Source organism: Eschrichtius robustus, chromosome 16 (genome assembly GCF_028021215.1).
Source record: "Eschrichtius robustus isolate mEscRob2 chromosome 16, mEscRob2.pri, whole genome shotgun sequence".
Classification (NCBI taxonomy): Eukaryota; Metazoa; Chordata; class Mammalia; order Artiodactyla; family Eschrichtiidae; genus Eschrichtius; species Eschrichtius robustus.
The window spans coordinates 84,048,606-84,072,853 of record NC_090839.1 but is presented as its reverse complement, the minus strand read 5'-3'; the positions used below and the strand labels follow the sequence as shown (position 1 = coordinate 84,072,853).

At 47.7% G+C, this 24,248-nt stretch overlaps 1 protein-coding gene across 1 annotated transcript in view; it reads left to right on the top strand.

Annotated features, from left to right (window-relative positions):
• Nucleotides 1–24,248, top strand: part of HIP1 (huntingtin interacting protein 1) — a 151,470-nt gene that overhangs the window by 101,993 nt on the left and 25,229 nt on the right. The window contains exons 3-14 of the mRNA XM_068565612.1: nt 3,791–3,933; nt 4,172–4,228; nt 10,854–10,934; nt 13,354–13,430; nt 13,868–13,929; nt 17,122–17,262; nt 18,977–19,034; nt 22,196–22,271; nt 22,372–22,512; nt 22,768–22,865; nt 23,229–23,301; nt 23,877–24,060. Of these exons, the coding sequence (XP_068421713.1) occupies nt 3,791–3,933; nt 4,172–4,228; nt 10,854–10,934; nt 13,354–13,430; nt 13,868–13,929; nt 17,122–17,262; nt 18,977–19,034; nt 22,196–22,271; nt 22,372–22,512; nt 22,768–22,865; nt 23,229–23,301; nt 23,877–24,060 (1,191 nt within the window). The remainder of the gene's footprint in view (nt 1–3,790; nt 3,934–4,171; nt 4,229–10,853; nt 10,935–13,353; nt 13,431–13,867; nt 13,930–17,121; nt 17,263–18,976; nt 19,035–22,195; nt 22,272–22,371; nt 22,513–22,767; nt 22,866–23,228; nt 23,302–23,876; nt 24,061–24,248) is intronic.

Sequence of the window (24,248 nt, the reverse complement as noted above, 5' to 3'; positions counted from 1 at the left end):
CTCGCCTCTCTCCTGGGACTTAGCTTTTCAGAACTGCCGAGTCCTTTGAATTTACTCTCCTTTGAGAGATTTCCTCGGGGCACTGGAGGGGTTTTCACCTGTATCATCAAAGCGCTCTGGCCCTGCACCTTGCCACACTGACCACCCCCTTGGGGACATGATCAGATGCCCTTCTCTGAACATGAAAGCAAAATAGAGACCTTGGCGGCAGCGGTTGGCCTTAAGCCGACGCAAGGGCTCTACCATGGAAATAAGAGCCACTTGTGTGAACTGGTTCACCCCAAACCAGAGGGAAGAAGATGAGAAGGTCAGGGTAGACTAGGGAACTGACGATTTGAAGATTTTCGCCAAGCCCCCCACGCCAAGTTGGTGGAGGTCCTGGGCGGCCACCGTCATGGGTCTGTGGCTTTGGAGGGAAGTGCAGGCAGACTGGCCGATGGATCCCTCGGGACCTGCCCTTGAGGTCAAGTCCAGGTGCTCGAGGGCTAATCCCCAAAGCCTGGAGGAGAGGCTGCCAGTGGGCCAAGGCTTTGTCTCTGTGTGTGCTGGGGCCAAGCACAGGGCAAGGGGAGGCTGGGCTTCTGTCTGCAATGGGAAGGTCCTTCCCAGCCAGTCGGGTTGGAACAACCCGTCTTGAAGCCATCCCACCCCCGCCCCTCCATGGAGGAGACCCTCCAGGTTAGAAGGCCATGGAAGCCCGGCACTGCCAGTGCGATGCCCAGAACAGGTCAGGCCCTCCGGAACTGTTGCTAACAGCATGTACCGCTCTGCACTGGAAGGAAAGCAGCTTGTCTTTAGCAGAATATGCTTTGGTTGGAATTAGGGCTTTGCTGCAAGATGGGGCTTTAGAACCTCTACCGGGTACCCCAGAAGCCTGGCCCAACCGTGAGCCTAGCCAGACCTTGCCTTTTTATTCCCTTGATGCTTTACTGAGTCAAGAAAACCAAACCAAGAAAAGCCCTCATTATTAGTGGCCCAATTGATTTTCGCAGGGAGTTACCCAGTCTTGACCCTTCCCTGCTAAGAATACTGATCAGTCAGTCTGGTGCAAGATATGAAGTAAGAGAGACAGTTGTCACAGGGCAGTGTGCTCCTCTGGACGGGTGTGAGCAGAGAGGGCCAGGCCTGTAGTGGCCGACCCAGGTCACGCCTTGCCAGGGAGGCTCCCTGGGGCGATGGAACAGACCTGGAAGGACATTCCGAAATCTCATCTCTGGAGCTCTCTGACTTCCTCTGGGACCTCGAGTGGGCCCAGTGGGACCTCTGTGAGCCTTGATTCCCTTGTCTGTCAAATGAAAGTGTTGGCCAAAGAAGCTTTCAAAGGCCTAACATTCCAGCTCTGACATTCTGGGAGTCTCTCTGCCTCACAATTTCTAAGGGGTGGATAAATGTTGAAAAGATCCGCTCCATACAGTAGGGTTTTAAAGCCTAAAGATCTCACAGAACATTTATTCTTTATCAATACTTTTAAAGATCATCAGCTACCCTCACTACCAACTGAATGAGCATTTGGAAACCTGGCTTCATTTAGAAATGCTGTTCAGACAACCATTTATCCCGGGTGCCTGACTGGTAAACAGGTTGACACCCCCGACCGTGGTATCCGCTCCTGAAGGGCTGAGGACTGAAGTCTTATTTTCTTTATATCCCCAAGTGCCTGACACGAATTGGGTGCGTTAAAATGCTTAGAAAATTAAAGAAAGACAGAAAGGTCTGCTTGCCTCTTTCCAAGCCAGGGTGCCCAGCCAGCTCCACACGTCCCTGGCTACTGTTTCAGTAGATTGCTCTGCGGTAAAGGAGCCACAATCTGCCGTGAGAAATCATCTCAGTTGAGGGTAGGGGGCTGTCCATCTCTCCTCTCGGCTTCCTTCGAGTCCCAGGGGGCTGTGCTTGAGGTGAAACCATAAGTTATTTCAGAATCACTCGAAGACCAAAAGCTGATTTCAGCTTCTAGACCCAAAAGTCCGTGTTCAAGGCAGCCCCTCTCAAAATGCAAATTTCAGTCCAGGGAGGGAACTTTACCACACTTTCCAGCTCAGAAGCAAAACAACACGTCTTTTGGGTGAGTCCCATAGTTTCTAACCTGAGGCAAGTCTTTCCTACATGGTGCGGTGCTTCTTACCTGAGCCTGGATTAAAAAGCCGAAAGTTCAGAGGACATTGCCATACTTGGGGTTAATGGTGCCCAGTTACCGAGTGTGTGAAGCCTGTGTAAGCATCCATTACAAAGGAAATGTGGAAATCCTCTACTTGCCTCAAAAAGGGCTCCCTTAGGTCATTTCAGAGAGGGCTGATGGGACTAAATCCAGGAGCTCTTAACACTGTGACCTGTGACCAAAGATTGAGTTCTCTATTGGATATCATATTAATAGTAACTTGATAGTGCTATGTTTTCCTGATGGAGATACAAGCCACTCATCCATGACTGGTGATGTGGGAAAGTAAAAATAAATGTAAATGTCTTCCATGTTAAAAAAAAAAGTAGGGGGGGGGGCTCCCTAATTACGGAGGTCTGGAGCTCTGTTAAAGTCACTCGAGGCCAGAAGGACATTTATTACACGCAAAGCGTGGCAGCCGCTCCATGTGGCGGGTGTGTTTGGAATTGGATCTCAGGAGCAAGTGGCCCCAGGAGTCCGCATACAGGGAATTCAAGGTGTTGGGAAATGAAGGCACCCCTGAACGAGGCCAGGAAGGTTTTTAGAAGAGGTGGAGTGAAAGCGTCATTTTTTTAATTAATTAATTAATCAATTTATTTATTTATTTATTTATTTATGGCTGTGTTGGGTCTTCGTTGCTGCGTGCGGGCTTTCTCTAGTTGCGGTGAGCGGGGGCTACTCTTCACTGCGGTCCGCGGGCTTCTCACTGCGGTGGCTTCTCGTTGCTGAGCACGGGCTCTAGGCGTGCGGGCTTCAGTAGTTGTGGCTCACGGACTCTAGAGCGCAGGCTCAGTAGTTGTGGTGCACGGGCTCAGTAGTTGTGGTGCACGGGCTCAGTAGTTGTGGTGCACGGCACGTGGGATCTTCCCGGCCCACGGCTCTAACCCGTGTCCCCTGCATTAGCAGGCGGATTCTTAACCACTGCGCCACCAGGGAAGCCCCGAAAGCGTCATTTTAAATTTAGGGAAAATACATTTTAAACAAAGACTGCCGCTTTCAGGGTAAGAGCACAGTGTCTAATGGGAGAGGAGTCAGATGCTACCTGGAAGAGGAGCCAAGGGTGTCAGTAGCCAGGGGGTAGGGTCCCCAGCAGGGGCCGGGGCACTTGAAGAGCTGAAGCACACCCTTGCTTTGGAATAGTGCATAAGAAAGAATTTTGAGAGGCTGTATTGTGTTGTTAAAATGTTAGCTGTAATTATAAACACACACCACACCCTCCACCCACCTCCCCACAAAGGCCCCACCACAAACTCAGCAAACCTAGAGGAAGGGCAGAGTCTGTCTTCCCACAGCAAAGCCCTAATTCCAACCGAAGCATCTTCCCACTAAGGCCAACCAGAGTCGCTGCTGGCCCAGAACGCACTTGTGCAAACTAGGAAAAGACACCCCTCCCAAAAGACATTGCTGTCTCTTTGGAAATCGTCTAATAAAATGGATTTTATTAGAAGGAGGCACTTTTTTGCCATCTGTCAGAAAACTGCCAGGATACTTATACAGATCTGTGGCGCCTTCATTATAAGCGGTGCCCTCTGACGGGTAGTGCCAGGCGCCATGAACAACACACAGCCCCCATGGTGGCCTTTAGAGGCTTCATCCCAGGGTTGGTTGTCTTTGTTTTCCATGACCTTCCCTCACCGTGCATACTGGGCACCCACCATGAAAAGGGGGCACAGACCTTTTGGTCTGTTGTCAACCGGCTGCCCCTCTCCAGCAACGCTGTGCTCTGCTGGAAGTTCTGCCACGTGTTCCACAAACTCCTCCGGGATGGACACCCAAATGTGAGTTCCTGGGGCTGCAGGGGATGGGCAGGGATCCAGGGACCCACGTGGGGAAAGTGCAGTTGCCTGAGTCCCAAGAGCCACTATCCACTCTCGCACAGGGGATGGCATCTGCCCGCATCTCCTGGCCTGTTGGGTACCAATTTCAGAGACGGCTTCGTCTCTCTCCCATCACCCTCTCTACTCCACCCCAGACCCATGTTTCACCATCCTCTGTCTCCTCTCCTTCTCTCTCCAGGTCCTGAAGGACTCTCTGAGATACAAAAACGAACTGAGTGACATGAGCAGGATGTGGGTGAGTTTGGACACGCACCCAGGGGCCACCTGTGCCACCTTATCCTTTCCCAGAGGCCACAGAACAAGGACTGTGGAATGGAACAAATTCATCTCTTTCAGCTTGTTTAGCATTTCTCTCATGAACATCAGGGAGGGAGTCAAAGATGCCCCCAAATGGAACCATGATATCCACAGTCTTACCTGGGGTCCCTGAAAGCTGTAGGGAAGTTCTAGGGCCTGGGAGTTTCTCCTGCCGATGGAAGCTCATGTCATAATGCTCTCTGGGCATTGGGATCCTTCCGCAGTGACACTGTCACAGTTCCTACTTCTTTCCTTCTACTGGTCCCATTGGGGTCACAGTACATTGAGAACTGGCATTCCCAATCCTTAATGCCAGTGGTTTTTCTTTACTGTCTAGGGATTCTTAGTGCCTTAGGAAGAGGGAGGAGGTAGGTGGCAATATCAGAATACATTGAAAAGAGTGGTTTTGTACACATACCGGAATCCCTCTAGATTCAAGGAGTATGTGTATGGACAGGAGGTAATCTGCCTTTTGAAGAATCTCCCCAGGTGATTCTGATGTGTCATTTTGCCCCACTGGTTAAGAACTACTATGTTAGCCCTTTCCTTCAAATTCTTACCTGTGTCTGTCTGAACTCACAAAATGTTAGCAATTATGTTGTCCAATCTAAGCATTATAGATGAGAAATACAGGCCCAGAGAGGGAAGCAGCTTTTCCTATGTCACAAGACTAGCTAACCTAAACAAAGCAGAGGTTTGTCCCCAAAACTCCCAACTGTATGCTAGAGAGCTTTCTATTACATTTCTGTAACATGGAAAGCTTAGGTCTTTTTCCTTTTTTTGCTAGAATTTATCTGGTATATCTTTTTTCATCCTTTTACTTTTGACTTTTCTATATTCTTTTTAATATTTTTTACATATATATTTATTGCAGTGTGGCCAGAGAATCAATATGATACTGATTTTCAAAGTTTTTTTGAGACTTGCTGTGTGAGCTAGTTCATGGTCAGTTTTTGTTTAAAATTGAAGTATAGTTGATTTATAATACTATATTAGTTTCAGATGTACAGCATAGTGATTGACTGATTGACTTTTCTGTATTCTTTTGTCTTAGAAATATACTTGTCAATAGCATTTAGTTGGATTTTTTTTAAAATTCAAGATAGCAGTCTTTGTCTTAACTGGACGTTTACTCTGTTTACATTTATTATAATTCATAATATGTTTAGATATATATCTCCCATCTTATTTTATGCTATTTGTCCCATCTGTTCTGTTTCTATTTCTCTCATTGTTTGCCTTCTTTTGGATTGATTGGGTATTTTCTTTCTCATTCAATTTCCCCCTCATTACTAGTGGGAAGATAAAAAATAAAAGCAGAGGTTTTGTTTTTTTTTTTAATTTTTTGATAATGTTATCTAACAATTACAAAGTGCATGCTTAGGTTATCAATGTCTAAAATTCATATCAATGTCTAAATATCATATCTTTTTCCAGTATAGCACAAAGACCTTAGAATATTTTAACCCCATTCACTCCCTTGTATGTTGTTGTCATGCATTTTCATTTTTGTTGCTTTTAGACCCTAGAAGATATTTTATTTTAATTGTTTTCTTCTGCACTCTTCATTTCCTCTTACATCTCAGGCCATCCATTTGGGATCTCTTTCTTTCTGCCTGAGTTATTTCCTTTAGAACTTCCTTTAGTGAGAGTCTGCTGGTGACAAACAACCACTTTTACCTGATGGAGAATGTCTTTATTTCACCCTCATTCATGGAAGATATTTTCTCTGACTTTAGAATTCTGGGGTAATAGTTCTTTTCTTTCAGCACATGGAAGATATTAGTCAAGATGTCCTTCCACTGACTTCAGGCTTCCATCATTTTTATGAAGTCTGCTGTCAGACTTACCATTGCTTCTTTGAAGCTAATCTGTGTTTGTTTCTTTGTTTTTAAGTCCTTAGTATTTATCTAGGTGTGAATTTATTCTAGATTCTTTGGACTTTTTAAATCTGTAGATTATTATATTTTATCAGTTATGAAAAATTCTCATTGTCTCTAAATATTGATTTGCTTCATTCTTTGTTTTCCTCTGAGACTTTGGTTAGCAGTATTTTAGACTTTCTCACTCTATTCCCCATGTCTTTAAACCACCATTTCATTTTTTTCTACCTGTTTGTCTCTATACTGCATTCTGGATGATTTCAGTAGATCTAGCTTTCAGTTCACTTATTCCCTCTTCAGCTGGGTCTAATCTGTTGCTAAACCTCTCCATAAGGTTTTCAATTTTAGTATCATTCTCATTTCTTGGAATTTTAGGTTTGGTTTGGTTTGGTTTTTTCTAATCTGCTCGGCATTCTTTATAATTTATTGTGCCCTGCATGTATTTTGAAACAGTCTCTAATTTTTTTAGGCTTGTTAAATATAGTGGTTTTATATATCACTTTTTATAATTCTAGTATCTAAAGCCCTTAGAGGTCTGTTTCTGCCATCTGTTGTTTTGATGAATTTTGCTCCTGCTATGTAGTTTCTTTTTGTATTTAGTTACTTTTCTACTGTGAGCTGCTCATTTTCCTGGAGATTTTTTTGGTGGGAATTCTTTGAATTCTAACAAAGGCAGCTTCCTCCAGAGGGAATTGGCACTTGCATCCATTAAGATCACTCTAAATTAAATTCTCAGCTTAAAAGTTTTGTGAATTCTGAGCAGATCCCCTTGAGGACTGGCTCACCGGTCCAATTCTCAGCAGTAGTTTTTTCCGCCCTCTGATCACAACAGTGGTTTAAGGCAGTAGATTTTCTTTGCAGTCCTCAGGGGGGACTCCTTCAGTGTAGGAGTACATGTGTGTTATTTCCAATTGACCCTTAATTCCCCTGCACCGAGGAGGAAGTCTTTTGGCTCTTCCACTAGACTCCTCAAGTTGGGCAGGTGAGAGCCCTGCCTCCTGTTCACCACCTGGGCCTTAAGGCCCAGAAAACCAAAACTCAGGTTCACTTGGTGTGGCAAAGTGCCCCCTCCCCACCATTCCCTGACCCCGTCAAGTCATCTGCTCTCTGAATATCTGAATTACTCAGTTCCTGGTCTGAGGATTCCTTACTCTCTTGCAAGTTCATTAATGCCTTTAAAGCATTTTTAATATTTCACTCAATATTGTTAGTAGTTTTCAGTGGGAAGGTCAACCCAGGTACCTAGCCTGCCTGCCTTGTTATCCAAAATAGAATTCTTTTAGGTCTTTTTTCCTGTGTAGTCTGTCTCTTCCATTTGACTAAGAGTTTCTGAAGTTAGAAACTTCTTTTACTTTTTTTTTAAAAATTAAGACCTTATTTTTTTTAAGAGCAGTTTTAGGTTCACTGAAAAATTGAGTGGAAAGTACAGAGTTTCCATATACCTGCCCTGCCCCCAAACATGCGTAGCCTCCCCTAATGGATGAACCTACTGACACATCCATCACAATCACCAAAGTCCATAGTTTACATTACAGCTCACTTGTGGTGTTGTGCATTCTGTGGGTTTGGACAAATGTATCCATCATACAGAATATTTTCACCAACTTAAAAATCCTCTGTGCTCTACCTGTTCATCCCACCCCACCCCCCCAACTCTTGGCAACCACTGATCGTTTTACAGTCTCCATAGTTTTACCTTTTCCAGATGTCGTATAGTTGGAATCATATAGTATGTAGTCTTTTCAGACTGGCTTCTTTCACTTAGTAATATTCAATTAAGTTTCCTCCACGTCTTTTCATGGCTTGATAGCTCATTTCTTTTTACTGCTCGGTAATATTCCACTGTTTGGATGCATCACAGCTTATGTATCCATTCACCTACTGAAGGTCATCCTGGTTGCTTCCAAGTTTTGGTAATTATGAGTAAAGCTGCTAAAAACATCCATGTGCAGGTTTTTGTGTGGACTTAAGTTTTCAACTCCTTTGGGTGAAAACCAGGGAGCTCCATAGTTGAATCCTATGGTAATAGTATGTTTAGTTTTGTAAGAAACTACCAAACTGTTTTCCAAAGTGGCTGTATCACTCTGCATTCCCACCAGCAGTGAATGAGAGTTCCTGTTGCTCTGCATCCTCATCAGTATTTGGTGTTGTCAGTGTTCTGGGTTTTGGCCATTCTAATAGGTATGTAGTGGTATTTCACTGTTTTAATTTGCATTTCCCTGTTGACATAGGATGTGGAGCATCTTTTCATATGCTTATTGACCATCTAAACATCTTCTCTCATCAGGTTTCTGTGAAGGTCTTAGGCCCATTTTTTAGCTGGATTGTTTGTTTTCTTATTGTTGAGTTTTAGGAGTATATTTATATGTTTTAGATAACTGTCCTTTACCAGATATGTCTTTTGAAAATATTTTCTCCCAGTCTGTGGCTTATCTTCTCATTCTCTTGACAATGTCTTTTGCAGAGTAGAAGTTTTTGTTTGTTTGTTTGTTTGTTTGTTTTTGCTATGTTGGGTCTTCGTTGCTGCACGCGGGCTTTCTCCAGTCGCGGCGAGTGGGGGCTACTCTTCTTTGTGGTGCATGGGCTACTCACTGCCGTGGCTTCTCTTGTTGCGGAGCACGGGCCCTAGAGCGTGCAGGCTTCAGTAGTTGCGGTATGTGGGCTCAGTAGTTGTGGCTCATGGGCTTAGTTGCTCTGCAACATGTGGGATCTTCCCAGACCAGGGCTTGGACCCATGTCCCCTGCATTGGCAGGTGGATTCTTAACCACTGTGCCACCAGGGAAGTCCCAGAGTAGAAGTTTTTAATTTTAATGAAGCCCAGCTTATCAATTATTTTCTTTCATGGATTGTGCCTTTGGTGTTGTATCTAGAGTCATCACCATACTCAAGGTCATCGAGGTTTTCTCCTTTGTGATCTTCTAGGAGATTTATAGTTTTACATTTTACATTTAAGTCTTTGATCCATTCACCTTTTACTTTTTTTTTAATATAATCCATTTTTAAACTTTTATTCATTTTACTTATTTATTTTTGGTTGTGCCAGGTCTTAGTTGTGGCTGGTGGGCTCCTTAGTTGCAGCCAGCGGGCTCCTTAGTTGTGGCATGGGAGCTCTTAGTTGCAGCATGCATGTGGGATCTAGTTCCCTGACCAGGGATCGAACCCGCATACCCTGCATTGGGAGGTGAATTCTTAACCACTGCACCACCAGGGAAGTCCCCACCTTTTTGATCCTTATACATTTTCACATGAAGTATAGTTGTCTTTGATGATGAGCGTATTTTTGCTTTTTCTACTTCTCACTACTTTCTGATTTTTCTATAATGAACAAGTATATCATAAAATACGAATTTTCATAGAAAATTAATACATTATGAAATACTGTCATCTCTGGCATTGATGTTTTTAAACTCCTTTGATTACTCAACTCTCTTTGGTGCCCCTTGAGGCATCTTTCAAAGGGATTCCTCTACGCTAGAGGATGTAGATGCACTTAGAAGAAAATGTGGAAGTCAAGACTCACGTGGGAGCCACAGTTATTCAGTTTAAGGTTCTTTGTGCCATGGTTCTTAACCATTTCTTAAGTGTACAGTTGAGTGGTATTAAGTACGTTCATATTGTTGTATAATCATCACACCATCCATCTCTGAAACTTTTCATCTTGTAAAACTGGAAATCTATATCCATTAAACAATAACTCCCCGTTCCCCTCCCCACCTCCAGCCCCTAGAAATCACCATTTTACTTTCTGTCTCAAGATTTTTTACTAATCTAAATACCTCATATAAATGGAATCATACACTCTTTGTCTTTTTGTGACTGGATTATTTCACTTAACATAATGTACTCAAGATTCATTCATGTTGTAGTACGTGTCAGAATTTCCTTTTTAAGACTGAATAATATTCCGTTGTATGGGTATATCACATTCTGTTTATTCATTCATCAGTCGATGTACACTTTGGTTGCCTCCATGTTTTAGCTATTGTAAATAATGCTTCTATGAACATGGATGTGCAAATATTTTCAAGATCCTTCTTTCAATTCATTTGAGTATATACTGAGAGGTGGAATTTCAGGATCATATGGTAATTCTATTTGTAATTTTTTGAGGAGCTGCCATACTGTTTTCCACAGTTGCTGTACCATTTTACATCCCCACTAACTGTGTCCAAGGGTACCAATTTCTCCACATCCTCCCCAGCACTTTTTTTTTTTTGATATTAGCTTTCCTAATAGATGTGAGGTGGTATCTCATTGTAGTTCTTTTTTTTAATTTTTGTTGGAGTATAGTTGCTTTACAATATTGTGTTAGTTTCTACTGTACAGTAAAGTGAATCAGCAATATGTATACATACATCCCCTCTTTCTTGGATTTCCTTCCCATTTAAGTCACCACAGAGCATTGAGTAGAGTTCCCTGTGCTATATAGTAGGTTCTCATTAGTTATCTATCGTATACATAGTATCAATAGTATATATATGATTATATCTGGTGGTTAGGTTAAGGGTGATTTGTTTGCATATGTACTTTTTTACGTTTTCCAAATTTTCAACAGTGGATGTATGTAATTTTCATACTCAGAAAAAATATATATTCTTTCAAAAAGAAATCCTGGCTGTAGATCTTTTAACCCAGTGTTCTTCGTGTTGACACCCTGCTTTCTTTCCTTATCCTGAAAGGGCCACCTGAGTGAGGGGTATGGGCAGCTTTGCAGCATCTACCTCAAACTGCTGAGAACGAAGATGGAGTACCACACCAAAGTGAGTCTTTGCGACAATCCTGCTGCCACTGCCAGCCATGCACTCCCCCCGCCCCCGCTTCCCCCACCTCCCCGCCCTGTCCCCTCACACCTGGCTGGGCTTAATTGTCAGGTTTTCCAGGTAATGAGACAGCCTGGCTTCTCAGGGAGTGTTCACACCATATCCCAGCTATGTAAGAGGAAACATTTTATAGAGTGACTACAGTCAGGCCCCTGGGATGTGACAAGGGGCCTGGGATTTTGGCCCAGGTCTTCTGCACCTTTTGTTCCCCATTTTGCAAATAGAAAGAGGAACCCAATCCACCAGGTGACCTCATAAAAATACTTCAGAAGCACTGACTTGACTGTTAATAGAAACAACGCCTTCCATTTATTTATTTATTTATTTATTTATTATTTTTTTTTAATTTATTTATTTACTTATTTATTTTTGACTGTGTTGGGTCTTCGTTTCTGTGCGTGGGCTTTCTCTAGTTGCGGCGAGCAGGGGCTACTCTTCATCGCGGTGCGCGGGCTTCTCATTGTCGTGGCTTCTCTTATTGCGGAGCAAAGGTTCTAGACGCGCAGGCTCAGAAGTTGTGCCTCACGGGCTTAGTTGCTCCGCGGTATGTGGGATCTTCCCAGACCAGGGCACGAACCCGTGTCTCCTGCATTGGCAGGCAGACTCTTAACCACTGCGCCACCAGGGAAGCCCCACGCCTTCCACTTATATAGTAAGTTTCCACACAGGACCTTCTAATCAAGATATGACTTTAGCTGATATTTCTTCTTTATATATTTAAGATTTTTTTATATTTATTTTATTTATTATTATTTATTTTTGGCCACGTTGGGTCTTCTTTGCTGCACGCGGGCTTTCTCTAATTGTGGCGAGCGGGGGCTACTCTTCGTTGCAGTGTGCAGGCTTCTCACTGCGGTGGCTTCTTCTGTTGCGGAGCACAGGCTCTAGGCATGCGGGCTTCAGTAGTTGTGGCTCGCAGGCTCTAGAGCGCAGGCTCAGTAGTTGTGGCTCGCGGGCTTAGTTGCTCTGTGGCACATGGGATCTTCCCGAACCAGGGCTTGAACCCGTGTCCCCTGCATTATTGGCAGGTGGATTCTTAACCCCTGCGCCACCAGGGAAGCCCTAGCTGGTATTTCTTACACATTTAATGCATGTAAAACTGTGTGCCAAGTGGCATATAAGAATAAGAAAAAAGGGTCTACTCTTTAGGCGTTTACAGATCTGTTGGGGAGAGAAGCTTATACACTTGCAGTAGCTGTGTAATAGTGCCGGGCAGGTATGTGTGCCTGCAGAAAAGTGCCAGGGATGTTTTGAAATGATGGAGGGATATGGTATCCTAAAGGGCAGAATGAAGGAAGTGGGTCTTGAGGTGGTCCTTGAAGGGTGGGTATGAGGCAGATAGGAGGTAAGGAAGAATGGCATGCCAGGTGGGAGGGAAAATGGCCAGAATTAGGGAGCTGGCGGTGGAAATGGAGAAGGGGACCAGGTCATCATAATGTCCAGACTGAGTGAGGAAGTAAATGCGACCAGAAGGATAAAGGAACCGGCCTGAGTCTCTGAGGCAGAGGAGCAGGGGTGGTGGGCCTGAGGGCAGGAAGGGGCTGTAAGGGCAGAGCGCTGGGTGTTACAGCCAGAAAGGGAGGTGCCGGAGTGGAGGATTTCTGTCTTCAGAGCCTGAAGAACTCACACTGGCATTCAGAGCCCCCTTGGTGGCCTGGCCACCCATCTCTCTGTGCTCCCCTCCACCTGCCCCGCTGCCCTGTGTTCCACCCGCTCTAGACAGACCACACCGAGAAAGAGAGCAGGATACAGATAGTCGACAACAGATGATCCCACATAATTTCCCCTGACCGTGCGGGTGCTTGATGTAATATTTTCCAGCCTTCAAGTTTATTTTACTAATTATGTTTTGCTAAAGTTAATACGAGAATGGGTTTGCCTGCCCTGAGCTCACAATAGCAGCTTCAGGAAATGGCCAGAGGGCAGCGGGAAGCCTAGATAGTATTCAGAACATATTGGAAACAAGCAAAGGCTGCACTGCCTGCATGGTGTGGGTGTCAAGTTGAAGACCGACCACTCTCACACGCTCGGTGTCATTGCACCACAGAGAAGATGTCCGCGGCACAGGCTGTGAGAGAGCGGCCCTCCGCTGGGTCCCAGGGTTGGGATGAAGCCTTCCCTTGTGATGATGGGCAGTGGGTGTTCTTTGCCGTGAACCAATCGCAGGACCTGTGTGTGCATGTGTGAGGCTGTGAGCGCTGCCACACCTCCCCAGGGAGCATGCAGGCACCTGCGCCAAGCAGAATCCACCTGCTGAGGCCCGAGCTCAGCGGGGCTGGCTTGCTTGATGCCGACTTAGTTGGTCTGTATAGAGAGCTCTTGAGGTGCCCTGTTCTGACTTCCTCTGCCTCCCTTCCAGAATCCTAGGTTCCCAGGCAACCTTCAGATGAGTGACCGGCAGCTGGACGAGGCCGGAGAGAGTGATGTTAACAACTTGTAAGTGGCTGTCCTCACATTCTGGACTCGATGGGAGAGAAAGCTTGGGTAGATGCTCTCACTTCCGGTTAGGGTCACAGAGGGCCTGAGGGCAAGGGCAGTGGCTGGGGTGGGGACTAAAGCCCCTGAGTGACTTGACCTTGGGGCCACTTACTCCTGGCGCCTCCTCAAGAACCCTTCCAGGGCGCCTCCCACTCCAGGCCTCCCTTCTCTGTGCCCCTCTGCCCTCTTTCTTTGCTGCTGTCACTGTTGAATTCGCCCTACTTGATCCTCCAATGGCCTTAATACCCACTTAGGTCGGGGCTAAGAACTGAAGCTGGTGTGTGTGTGTGTGTGTGCACGTGTACATTGGCGGCAGTACAGGGCTTGGGGGCAGGGACAGGTGGAGCGCTGGCCTCGGGCTGTGGAGTCTAAGCTCTCTTTCCTCTTGGGTCCAGTTTCCAGCTGACAGTGGAAATGTTCGACTACCTGGAGTGTGAACTTAACCTCTTCCAAACTGGTGAGTCTCTCCCTCCCGTCCGGCCCAGGCTTTCCTGGGCATCACCTAACCCTCAGCCTGGTTCCCTGCTTGGACCAGCTGGCCTAGCCCCCGTCTCCATACAAGTTGTGCAGCTCAGGGCCAGGGAGATGGAGCTGCCCACACCGTGCCTGTTCTCTTGGCCCTGGTGCAGGGAGGGGCTGAAGCCCAAGGGCATTTTCACATGAGCGGAAAGACTGCGATCCCCGCCCTGCTGGCCTCCCCGCTAAGCCCAGGCCTCCAAGAGTCCAAAGACAGTTCCGGCCTCTGACAAACCCTGGACTGTGGCCCCAGCACTGGCTGGTCCTTTGGCCCAGGCCTGTCTGCTGCCCAGCTGGGCTGGCCCTCAGGGTGTATTTCTGCCTAGGTGGCCTACGCAGTCACCCTTTCTGCCCCGGCATCCCATGATACCCGGCTCTGTTTCCATATGCATTGATCACTTGGGTTATTAGCAATAGACGCTGAGCTCCTCCTCAAAAATCAGGAACCATGCCTGCTCACCTCTGTTCCAGCCCCATGCCTGGCATATAGCAAGTGCTCGACAACCAAGTTTAGAATGCTTGCTTTCTGGATGAACAGCAGTGAAGAAACAACAGGTGGACAGAGTTCATAAAATGTTGTCAACGGGCTTCCCTGGTGGTTCAGGGGTTAAGAATCTGCCTGCCAATGCAGGGGACACGGGTTCGAGCCCTGGTCCAGGAAGATCCCACATGCCGCAGAGCAACTAAGCCCGTGCGCCACAACTACTGAGCCTGCGCTCTAGAGCCAGCGAGCCACAAGTACTGAGCCTGTGCTCTAGAGCCCGCGAGCCACAACTACTGAAGCCCACACGCCTAGAGCCCATGCTCTGCAACAAGAGAAGCCACTGCAATGAGAAGCCCACACACCGCAACGCAGAGTAGCCCCCGTGCGCAGCAACAAAGACCCAACTCAGCCAAAAATAAATAGATAAATAAATTTATTTTTAAAAAAATACTGTCAACATCCAGCTGAATGGTCTGGAATTATCTGGGGAGAATTAGCTAGAGTTTTCTAGAGAGAACTCCCCCAAGTCTTCGCACAAACCCTTCCATGGTTAAATGGCGGTGGTTTTCTCATCCCCCAGAGAGCAGTGATTTGGAATCAAGAGCGTCCTCTGCACGTTTCCCCACCCGCGCCCCATCCTCAGTCACCTCTTGTGAGCCACAGAAGTCGAGAGAGCTGGTATTAGAAGAAGTCTGTCCAGCTTCTGAGTCCTAGTCTGTGACCCTGTAAGGTTGGGACCAGAACCTTCGGAAGAAGGCCCTGCGTTTTCAACTGTGGGAAACGTGGGCCAATTACAATTAACATTTGTTTGGTGCACTTGCAGTGATTCTCGAAGTGTGGTCCCTGGACCAGCAACAGCGGCATCACCTGAGAACGTATTAGAAATGCACATTCTCGGGTCCCACCCCAGACCTTCTGAATTAGAATCTCTGCCGGTGGGGCCCAGCCATCTGTTTTAACAAACTCCCCAAGTCTGCACTGTCCAACAGGGTAGCCACTGGCCACGTGTGACTGTTTAAATTAATTACAATTAAGTAACATTCAAAAGTCAGGGCCTCAGTTGCACTCACCACATTGCAGGCACTCAGCAGCCACACACGGCTAGCATATTGGACACACGTACAGAGCCCTTCCATCATCACAGAATTCTAATGGAGTGATCCTGTGGGGGGATTCTGATGCATGCTACAGTTTGAGAAGCACTGAGCTAGAAAATAGCTTTCAACCCTGGCTGCATATTAGAATCACCTGGGGGGCTTTTGAAACCCACTAATGGCTCAACCCTACCCCAGACCAATTAAAAAAGAAGGAGGCATGGAGGAGTTGCAGGCAGACATTAGTAGTTTTCAAATTTCCCCAGGTGATTTTAATCAATCTCAAAGCAAATGGGAAGGACCACTGCACGTTGCCATGAACTTTATAGGACATTCTCATTTAATCCTTACGAGACCTCCTTACAAGACCTTTAAGAGGTATGTGCTATTAGAACCATCTGCATCTTACAGAAAAGCATCTGGAGGCACAGAGAGGTTGAGTAACTTGCCCACGGTCACACAGCTCTAGATGCCAAGAGGCATTCCTGGAAAGCGGCAGGCAGGCCAGGAGATGGAGCAGCCTGGGATTCCTTGCCAGCGTGGAACCTAAGGAAGCCAGGAGATTTGGGGATGGCCGCCTCGCAGTGACAGCTGCTTTTAATTTGTGTCAAGAAGAAAAGCTGCCTTTTAATTAGAACCGTTGGGTTGTTTTTTTTTTTATTTCACTTGCCAGACTAAGCCTGTTAACAGGGACTAGTACAGCCAGGGAAGGCCGAACACACTGGCTCTGGGCTTTTCTCCGGGGCAGTCCCACTCGCTGAGGGACTGCAGGGAAAGTCTTTCGGTGCCGGCCACGTGCAGGGACTCTGGAGGTGGTGGGCAGCCTCTGCAGGGAGGAAATCAGCCCTGGCCAGTGGTGTGCACTCAGGGTCCACGGCCAGGCATCTAGTTGCTTGGTTCAGGAGCGAGGGGCAGGGGGTTAACGTGGAGGGGTCTGTGGGAGCAGCTTGCTCTCTGGAGCCCGGGAGAGTGGAGGGCAGTACTTCCGTTGACCGGCTCCCCCAAGGACCTCCGTCAGCCTTGATCCTGATGGTTCGTCCTCTTGCTGGCTCCTTGCCCTGGGTCCTCGCAGCCTCTCCTCCAATTGTCCACCAGGGTTCCTGCATTTCCCCCCTTGTGGTGTTCCAAGAACCCTGTGACAAGCCAGCAGGAAGCCAAGGCTGAATTATTTCCTTCTTCGTGTTCTGATCAATGTTTGGTAGTTTCCCCACATTTCACCTGTTTGTGACACACAGAGCATCTTGGCTGCCAGGGCCACAGGCTCCTGGTCTAGCCGTCGCTGGCCACAGGGGCTCTGGCTTTTAACTCACCATCTCTCAGCAAAACCGCTTCTTGGCTTTGTGACCACCTTCAAGTTACTTACCTTCAGTTTCCTCCCCTGTATGATGGGGATACTCTTAGCTACCCCATAGGAGTGTTGAAAGGGTTAAATGCATTACATGAGATCATGATTGCACAGAATAGGTCCTCGTGTGTTAGACTCCTGCCTTCTGCCGTCTGAGAAGGTCGCCTCTAATTTCCTAGCTCTGCTGCCTCTCCCCTTTCTGTCCCCTAGTGTTCAACTCCCTGGACATGTCCCGTTCCGTGTCAGTGACGACAGCTGGGCAGTGCCGCCTCGCCCCACTGATCCAGGTCATCTTGGACTGCAGCCACCTCTATGATTACACTGTCAAACTTCTCTTCAAACTCCACTCCTGTGAGTATACCGGCCTTGATCTCCGGAAGCTTCTGGCCGGAAGGAGGTTCACAGCCTGAGGCTGTCCCTGGAGGGAAGCAGCTCCCCCCCCCCAGTGCCCTTGGCTTTCTGCTCCTGATCCAGGAGGTCCTGGAGCTCCCGGCCGTCTTGAGAATAGAAGAGCAGGGCCAAGCCTTGCTGCGCTCAGGGAAGCACCTGGCCTGCCAGAGCAGTGACTCAGGATGGCCCTCACCCTCCACCTCCAGGTTGACCACGTCTCCATCCATATGTGTCATGTACTCTCCAGACCACACAGATGAGAACAGACCTGGCCTAGACCCACAGGAGCAAAGGCAGCAGTTTCCAAAGAGTTCATCAACGCAGCCTCTTCGTACAAGTGGGTTTTTGTGGAGAAATGTAAAATATGAAACAGGGCTGCTCAAAGAAATGGAAGGCCATACCTTCCCTGGCCACAGATCCTTGGGATAGTTTCGCGGAATGTATTTTGGAAACTACTGGTCTTGTGGAAGTTCTTATCCGTTTATGTGCTTCTTATTGAAAACGATGTGCGTGGGTGCGGCTTCCTCAGGGTCTGCATTGTTAAACCATATCCCAGATGAATCTGATGTGGGTGGTCCCTGGGTCACACTGTGAGGTGGCCATCGTGAAGGGTCTACACATTCAGAGTGCATGGATGATGGAAAACCGAGAAAAAATCAAGACTCAAATGGATATTAGCAAGGTTTTATTGCAGAAGTCTAGGACACGGGGTGCTCTGGAACAGGTCACTGACAAGGAGTAGATCTGGTTATTTAGACCAGAACAAGGGAAGCAGCGCCACAGTCATTAATCTAGGAGGGTTTCGTGGGAGGGAGGTTGGAATTCTATGTTCAAGGGTTAGAAGGGTTTTGGAGCAGGGGGGCGTGCCGGAAGGAAGCAGAGAGGGTAGACTAAATCCCAAGAAAAGAAGGCAGGCAGTTGCGTAGAAGCGCTGAATACAGATGAACTTGTTCCTAAGATACTACAGAACCAGTTGCACACTAGGACATCCCCACTTCCTTCTATAAAGTGGTGAGTTGTGATAAGAGACAGGTAATTATTTGGGTTTAAAGGCCTTCTTTAAAGGCAGAGCAATACACAAGACCTTCGAGAACTGTGTGGTCAGGGAAAAAGGGGTGCTCCACACAGTATATGCTTTTCTGAAAATAAACGTTTTCTTTTAGAATAGATTTAGATCTACAGAAAAGTTGCAGAGATAGTTCAGAGAGTTCCCATATACCCCTGAACCCAAGGGTCTCAGTCCTGCGGTCTTTGCCTGTCTCTGGCAGGCTCTCTGGATCTCTCCCAGACTCATGTCTGTGCTGGGCCTCACCCAGTGTGCTCAGTGCACACAACCCCTGGGAGAGAGCCCCGCTCTGGGGCCTGCCGTGGTCCACCCTGCTGCTTGGGTCAGGTCACCGCTGCCGTAGTCAGGGACGTAACTTCCATCCTGCTCTGCCGAGAGTGGCTTGCAGTCCAGGAGCAAACAGAAGGAAAGATTTGACTGATAAGTAGCCCCAGAGTCCCTGCTGGCCCCACTGGGCCCTCTTGGTTACCAGCCCCAGGGCAACTCTAGGTCAAGAATGCCTTCCTGCAGGGCTGGCCCCCAGCCCCAGGAGGGATGGTCCCTTCCCGCTGTGTCTTGCCTGCCCTCTGGTCCTCCTATTCCCTCTCAGTCTTTTCCAATTTCTTCCAGGTCTTCCAGCCGACACCCTGCAAGGCCACCGGGACCGCTTCATGGAGCAGTTCACAAAGTAAGAGGCTTAAGTGAGAGAAAGGAAGGCGAATCTAAAAGTGCTATAAAGTCAATTAATCCATGCAGGAAGCACTTGCTTTTAAATCATCGAGGGGTGAGGGTTTCTGCTTTAATGCTTTAAAAAGCGAAGGAAAAGAAGATGGCAGCAAACCTACCAATGGCTGGGGAAGCTATTGGTTCTCTAATAAATCTCACAGAGAAAGACAGTTTCATTCATTCAGTCATCCTGCTTTATTCCCAGGGCTTCATCCTCTTCCGTCTTTCTTCTCCCTAAGTTCTCATGGTTTTATACCGTATACATGCTGACAGCTCCCAAAGATACAACTCCAGCCGAACCTTACCTCTGAATTCCAGGTTCACATCCCCAGTGGTCTATTTGACATCACTATACCAAACTTACATCTCAAACTAAACTCTAAGTTTTCTTCAAAAACCTTTTTCTTTCCCTTCTATCTCGATAAATGCTGCCCACCATCCACTTAGGACAGAGATCCGGAACTCACCATTTTCCTCACTCCCCATGTCCAATCTATTAGCAAGTTCAGGTGATAATTGACAAAGAGATCTTGTCTCTGGTCATACCTCCCATCTCTTCAACTTCCATTGCTGTCTACCAGGACTCTCCGATATGGACGGGATGCTCCGGATTTCAGCTCCTGCCCCCTGCAATCCTGTCCCCACCCAGCAGTTGTAAAAACATAAATCCCTTGCTTACAACCTTTCAATGGCTTCTGATTACACTGAGAATCAAATGGAAGCTCCTCTCTGTGGCCTGCAAGGCCCCTACATGATCTGGCCCCTGCCCGCCATCTGTGACCTTGTCTCCAGTTCTCCAAGTGTTTCAGCCACATAAGGTCCTCTTCCAGTTCCCGGAACATAGCCTGCGCTCAGAGGCTTAGCACTTGCTGTTCCCTGTCTTCAGGATGCTCTTCTCCCAGCCTGGCCAGCTCCATCCAGGTCATCTTCAGTCACCTCCACACAAAGGCAGTCTCTGGCCCCTCATTTGGGGTCTTTTTCCCTACCTTCTGCTCCTCCAACCCCACCCTCATATTCTCCATCACAGCACCCTGTTTATTTCCTTCCTAGTTCTTAGCATGACTTTATTTTTGTTTGACTGTCTTGCCCATTATTGTATCTCTAGCACCTGATTCACAGCAGTCAATTAAGCCTATAGTGTTCAATCATGTTTGAATGAATTAAAAAGCTAATCAGCTAGTCTAGAAGAGGAAGAGCTTGTCTGACAAAAGGGCAAATTATTCTGGTGCATTTGGGAAAGAAAATTGGTGACGAGATGAGACTTCCAGCTCATCTTTCAATTAAGCATGCCCCAAGAAGAAGGGACGGAATGAAGGGAGAGACAGGAGGACTGCGGGGGGTGGGGGGGGGGGCCGGGAAAAGCATTAGCATGATGTTTTCCTTGTTAATTTCTTCACCCTTGACTGCAGGAAAAGCATCGCCCCCCCACCCCCACCCCCCGGATCCCAGGCTTAGGCTTCTTTTGCTGGTTCCTGAGCAACAATCAGAGAGGGCAAGTTCGGGGTTGTGCTATCCTCCCGGTTTCCTTGTTCCGTTTGAAAAGCCTCGTATGTTTATTCTATAATAAATGACTTATTAAATGCTAGGAGACAGGCCCTGGGGCTGATTTCCTGGAATGTTAAATTCCAGTAGCTTAGGAAAGCAGCAGAGCCTATTACTGTTGGCTCCAGCCCAGAAAGCGGGGAACGTATGGTCAGGTGATTCTATTTCCTTTCATTTTTTGAGCTTATAAAAGCATTTCCCATGAGTGCCGCCTCACCTTCTCTTCCACAGACACGGCGGCTGAGGCCTCAATGTCCCCGAATTCGGGGAAAGCAACAGTGATGTCACAGGAACAGTCCTAACCTTGGGGTCTGAAGGGTTATCGTGAGACCCCAGGAGTTTCGTTTATCGGGCTGAGCTGGAGAAAATTCTGTGCTGCAGAGAGCGGGTGCTGAGATCCCTGACCCTCTTTTATTACATCTCAGAAAATATGTCTGGTGCCCTCAGTTTTGTTGGCCTTCAGCGTTTAGATTCAAAATGGAGACTTGAGGAAGAGAAAAAATTGGGGTTTCTTTATTCCCATATTCATCCAAGATTAGGACACAGTATAAATGGTTTTTCTTCAACCAATGTTGCTGAGTAATTCCTCCATGCCTGGTACTACTTTATTTTTATTTTTTAATTAATTTTTATTGGAGTATGGCTGCTTTACAATGTTATGTTAGCCTCCACTGCACAACAAAATGAATCAGCCACACATACAGATATACCCTCCCTTTGGACTTCCCTCCCATTTTACCACAGTGCATTAAGTAGAGTTCCCTGTGCTATACAGTATGTTCCCATCAGTTGTCTATTTTATACATAGTATCAATAATGTATATGTGTCGATCCCAGTCTCCCAATTCCTCCCTCCCCTCCCCTTTCCCCCTTGGTATCCATACATTTGTTCTCTACGTCTATGTCTCTATTTCTGCTTTGCAAATAAGATCATCTACACCATTTTTCTAGATTCCACATGTATGCGTTAATATACGATATTTGCTTTTCTCTTTCTGACTTACTTCACTCTGTATGACACTCTCTGGGTCTATCCACGTCTCTACTAATGACCCAATTTCGTTCCTTTTTATGGCTGGCCCGGTACTATTTTAAACCTAGCTCAGCAGGGCCCAGTCTCTGCCTTCTAGAAGCTTATAGTCTAGTTGAGGAGATAACAAATAGCGCTCAAATAAGGGGAATTCATTAAAAAGAGATCTACCCTAGTAATTAAGTTCCCTTCCCTCTTCGTATCATTAGTTGGTTTATCCTCAGAAATTTATTTTAATATTACTCTAAGCCAAACATTCCTAGGAAGATACATCTGCCAAGCAACAGCATATATTCTACAGTGATGCAGAAATTAGTTTTTGGACTGTCTACTCTTCCAAAGGATTTTGTGGTTTGAATTACTCTCTCCTCAGTGAGGACTGGCTATAAATAATCTCTCCCTGCAGCATCATAATTGCATCCTAGCACCATGGAGGCCATCTCCTTGGCAGCCTGTGCCCGGGGGCTGGGCAGGCAGTAGGAAAGCAGGGTGTCCCCTCCTCGGGGCTGGTGAAGGCCCCCAGCAGCCCTCAGGCCTTTCTCCACCCTTAGGTTGAAAGATCTCTTCTACCGCTCCAGCAACCTTCAGTACTTCAAGCGGCTCATTCAGATCCCTCAGCTGCCAGACGTAAGTGTGCCCGGCCACACCCAGGGAGCTGCTGAGTCCTGGAGGCTGTCTTAGAGGCTGGCAGGTGGGCAGGGTTTGAGGATGCGTCTTCCCTTTTCAGAACCCACCCAACTTCCTACGAGCCTCCGCCCTGTCAGAGCACATCAGCCCCGTGGTGGTGATCCCAGCCGAGGCCTCGTCCCCCGACAGTGAGCCAGTCTTAGAGAAGGATGACCTCATGGACATGGATGCGTCCCAGCAGGTGAGGACCACTTAGGAGGAAGCTCAGGCCTTCCCGTTGCCCCCGGGGAGGGCGGGAGGACCCGGGACAAGTTCAGCCACCTTCTAACCCAAGCGCTGACCTAGGCTGATCACACTGCCCTGCGGTCCCTAGGAGGCGCCGTAAGTGGACCTGAACCAGATTAAGAAAGCATCCGTTCCCACGTGTCGCTCGTGAGACCCACGCAGACCTCTCTGGGTCTCTAACCTTGTCCTTACTCCTTTCTGGTCGCCGCAGAATTCATACGACAGCAAGTTCGATGACATCTTTGGCAGCTCCTCCAGCAGCGATCCCTTCAATTTCAACAGTCAGAACGGCGTGAACAAGGACGAGAAGTGAGTCCGGGCTGTGGAGTTAAAGCACATGGTGCAAAAGCTAAATTAAGCCATGATCTCACTTGCCACACCCAACCAAAGAGGAATTCTTGGGCTTCTTCGATAAATGTCTTGACCTTCGAATACTGGCCCCTTTAAAATCCCAGAGGAAAATCGAATGAGGCTGAAATACCCATGGACCTGTGGGTGGTAGATTAGTATCTGGAAACACTGACGGTCTTAGAGTATAACTTACAGGATTTCAAAGAATTGTTCCCAAATTAACATCGGCTTTTAACCTCCTCCCTGGGTCTCCTAGCTCGCATTTAAAAGGCAAGGGATAGAAGCACAGTGGAAGCAAACTCGCTCTCCTTCTGTTCCCAGGGATCACTTAATTGATCAACTGTACGGAGAGATCAGTGGGCTGAAAGCACAGCTGGAAAACATGAAGACTGAGGTATGAATTGGGCTCTGATCCGCAGCTGGGCTTCACCGGAACATGACAGCTTTTAATATAACATTTGCTTCACATCCACCCTTGTTGGGCGACACATCTTCACCAGGTCGTTATGCATTTCCAGTGCACTTACCCTTGAGAGCAGCATTTAAGCCACGCTCCAGGGGCCCTGTGATAGTGAGAGATAATTGTGATCACCAGCTGGCTATGAAGCTGTGCGGTGAGGGACCTATTCTTCTCACTTGGCGGTGAGAAGGTCTGACTTGTAGCTCTGCTGGCAGTTTGCAGTGTCTGGTGCTGAGGCTTTACCCTGGGACTGGCAAATGTCCTCTCCTTCTTCGTTCCAGCTGGTCCATCACCGCTCCCAGGCCCCTCTAACAGGACCGGAACTCCCCTGCCGTCGCCCCCAGTTGTTGTTGGGTGGGTGGCTTGTTGTGACCAGAGGGGTCCACTCTCGAGAGGCCTTGGGAGTGGGCTTGTTAGGAAGACCGAGGTGTTGATGCGGCTGGCGCTGGAGACGTGGCAGGTCGGCCCCACTCGGCCTGCCCAGCGCTCATCCCCGGGCCCTCCCGCAGAGCCACCGAGCCATGCTGCAGCTGAAGGGCCGCATCAGCGAGCTGGAGGCCGAGCTGGCCGAGCAGCAGCACCTGCGGCAGCAGGCGGCCGACGAGAGCGAGTTCCTCCGGGCCGAGCTGGACGAGCTCAAGAAGAAGCGAGAGGACACGGAGAAGGCTCAGCGGAGCCTGACGGAGATCGAGAGTGAGGGGCTGCCACTGGGCTGGGCGTGAGGGTGGGGCCGGGGAGGGCGGAGCCCAGCGAGACCCCGGGTGGAGGCCGAGGCCCGGCACCAGAGCCCCCGCCTCGAGTCTGTCCGGGAGGCTGTCGTGAATGCCAGTGTCACCAGTCAGAAGGACAGATTGGCGTCCGGCAGGTTGAGAGCCCCACTT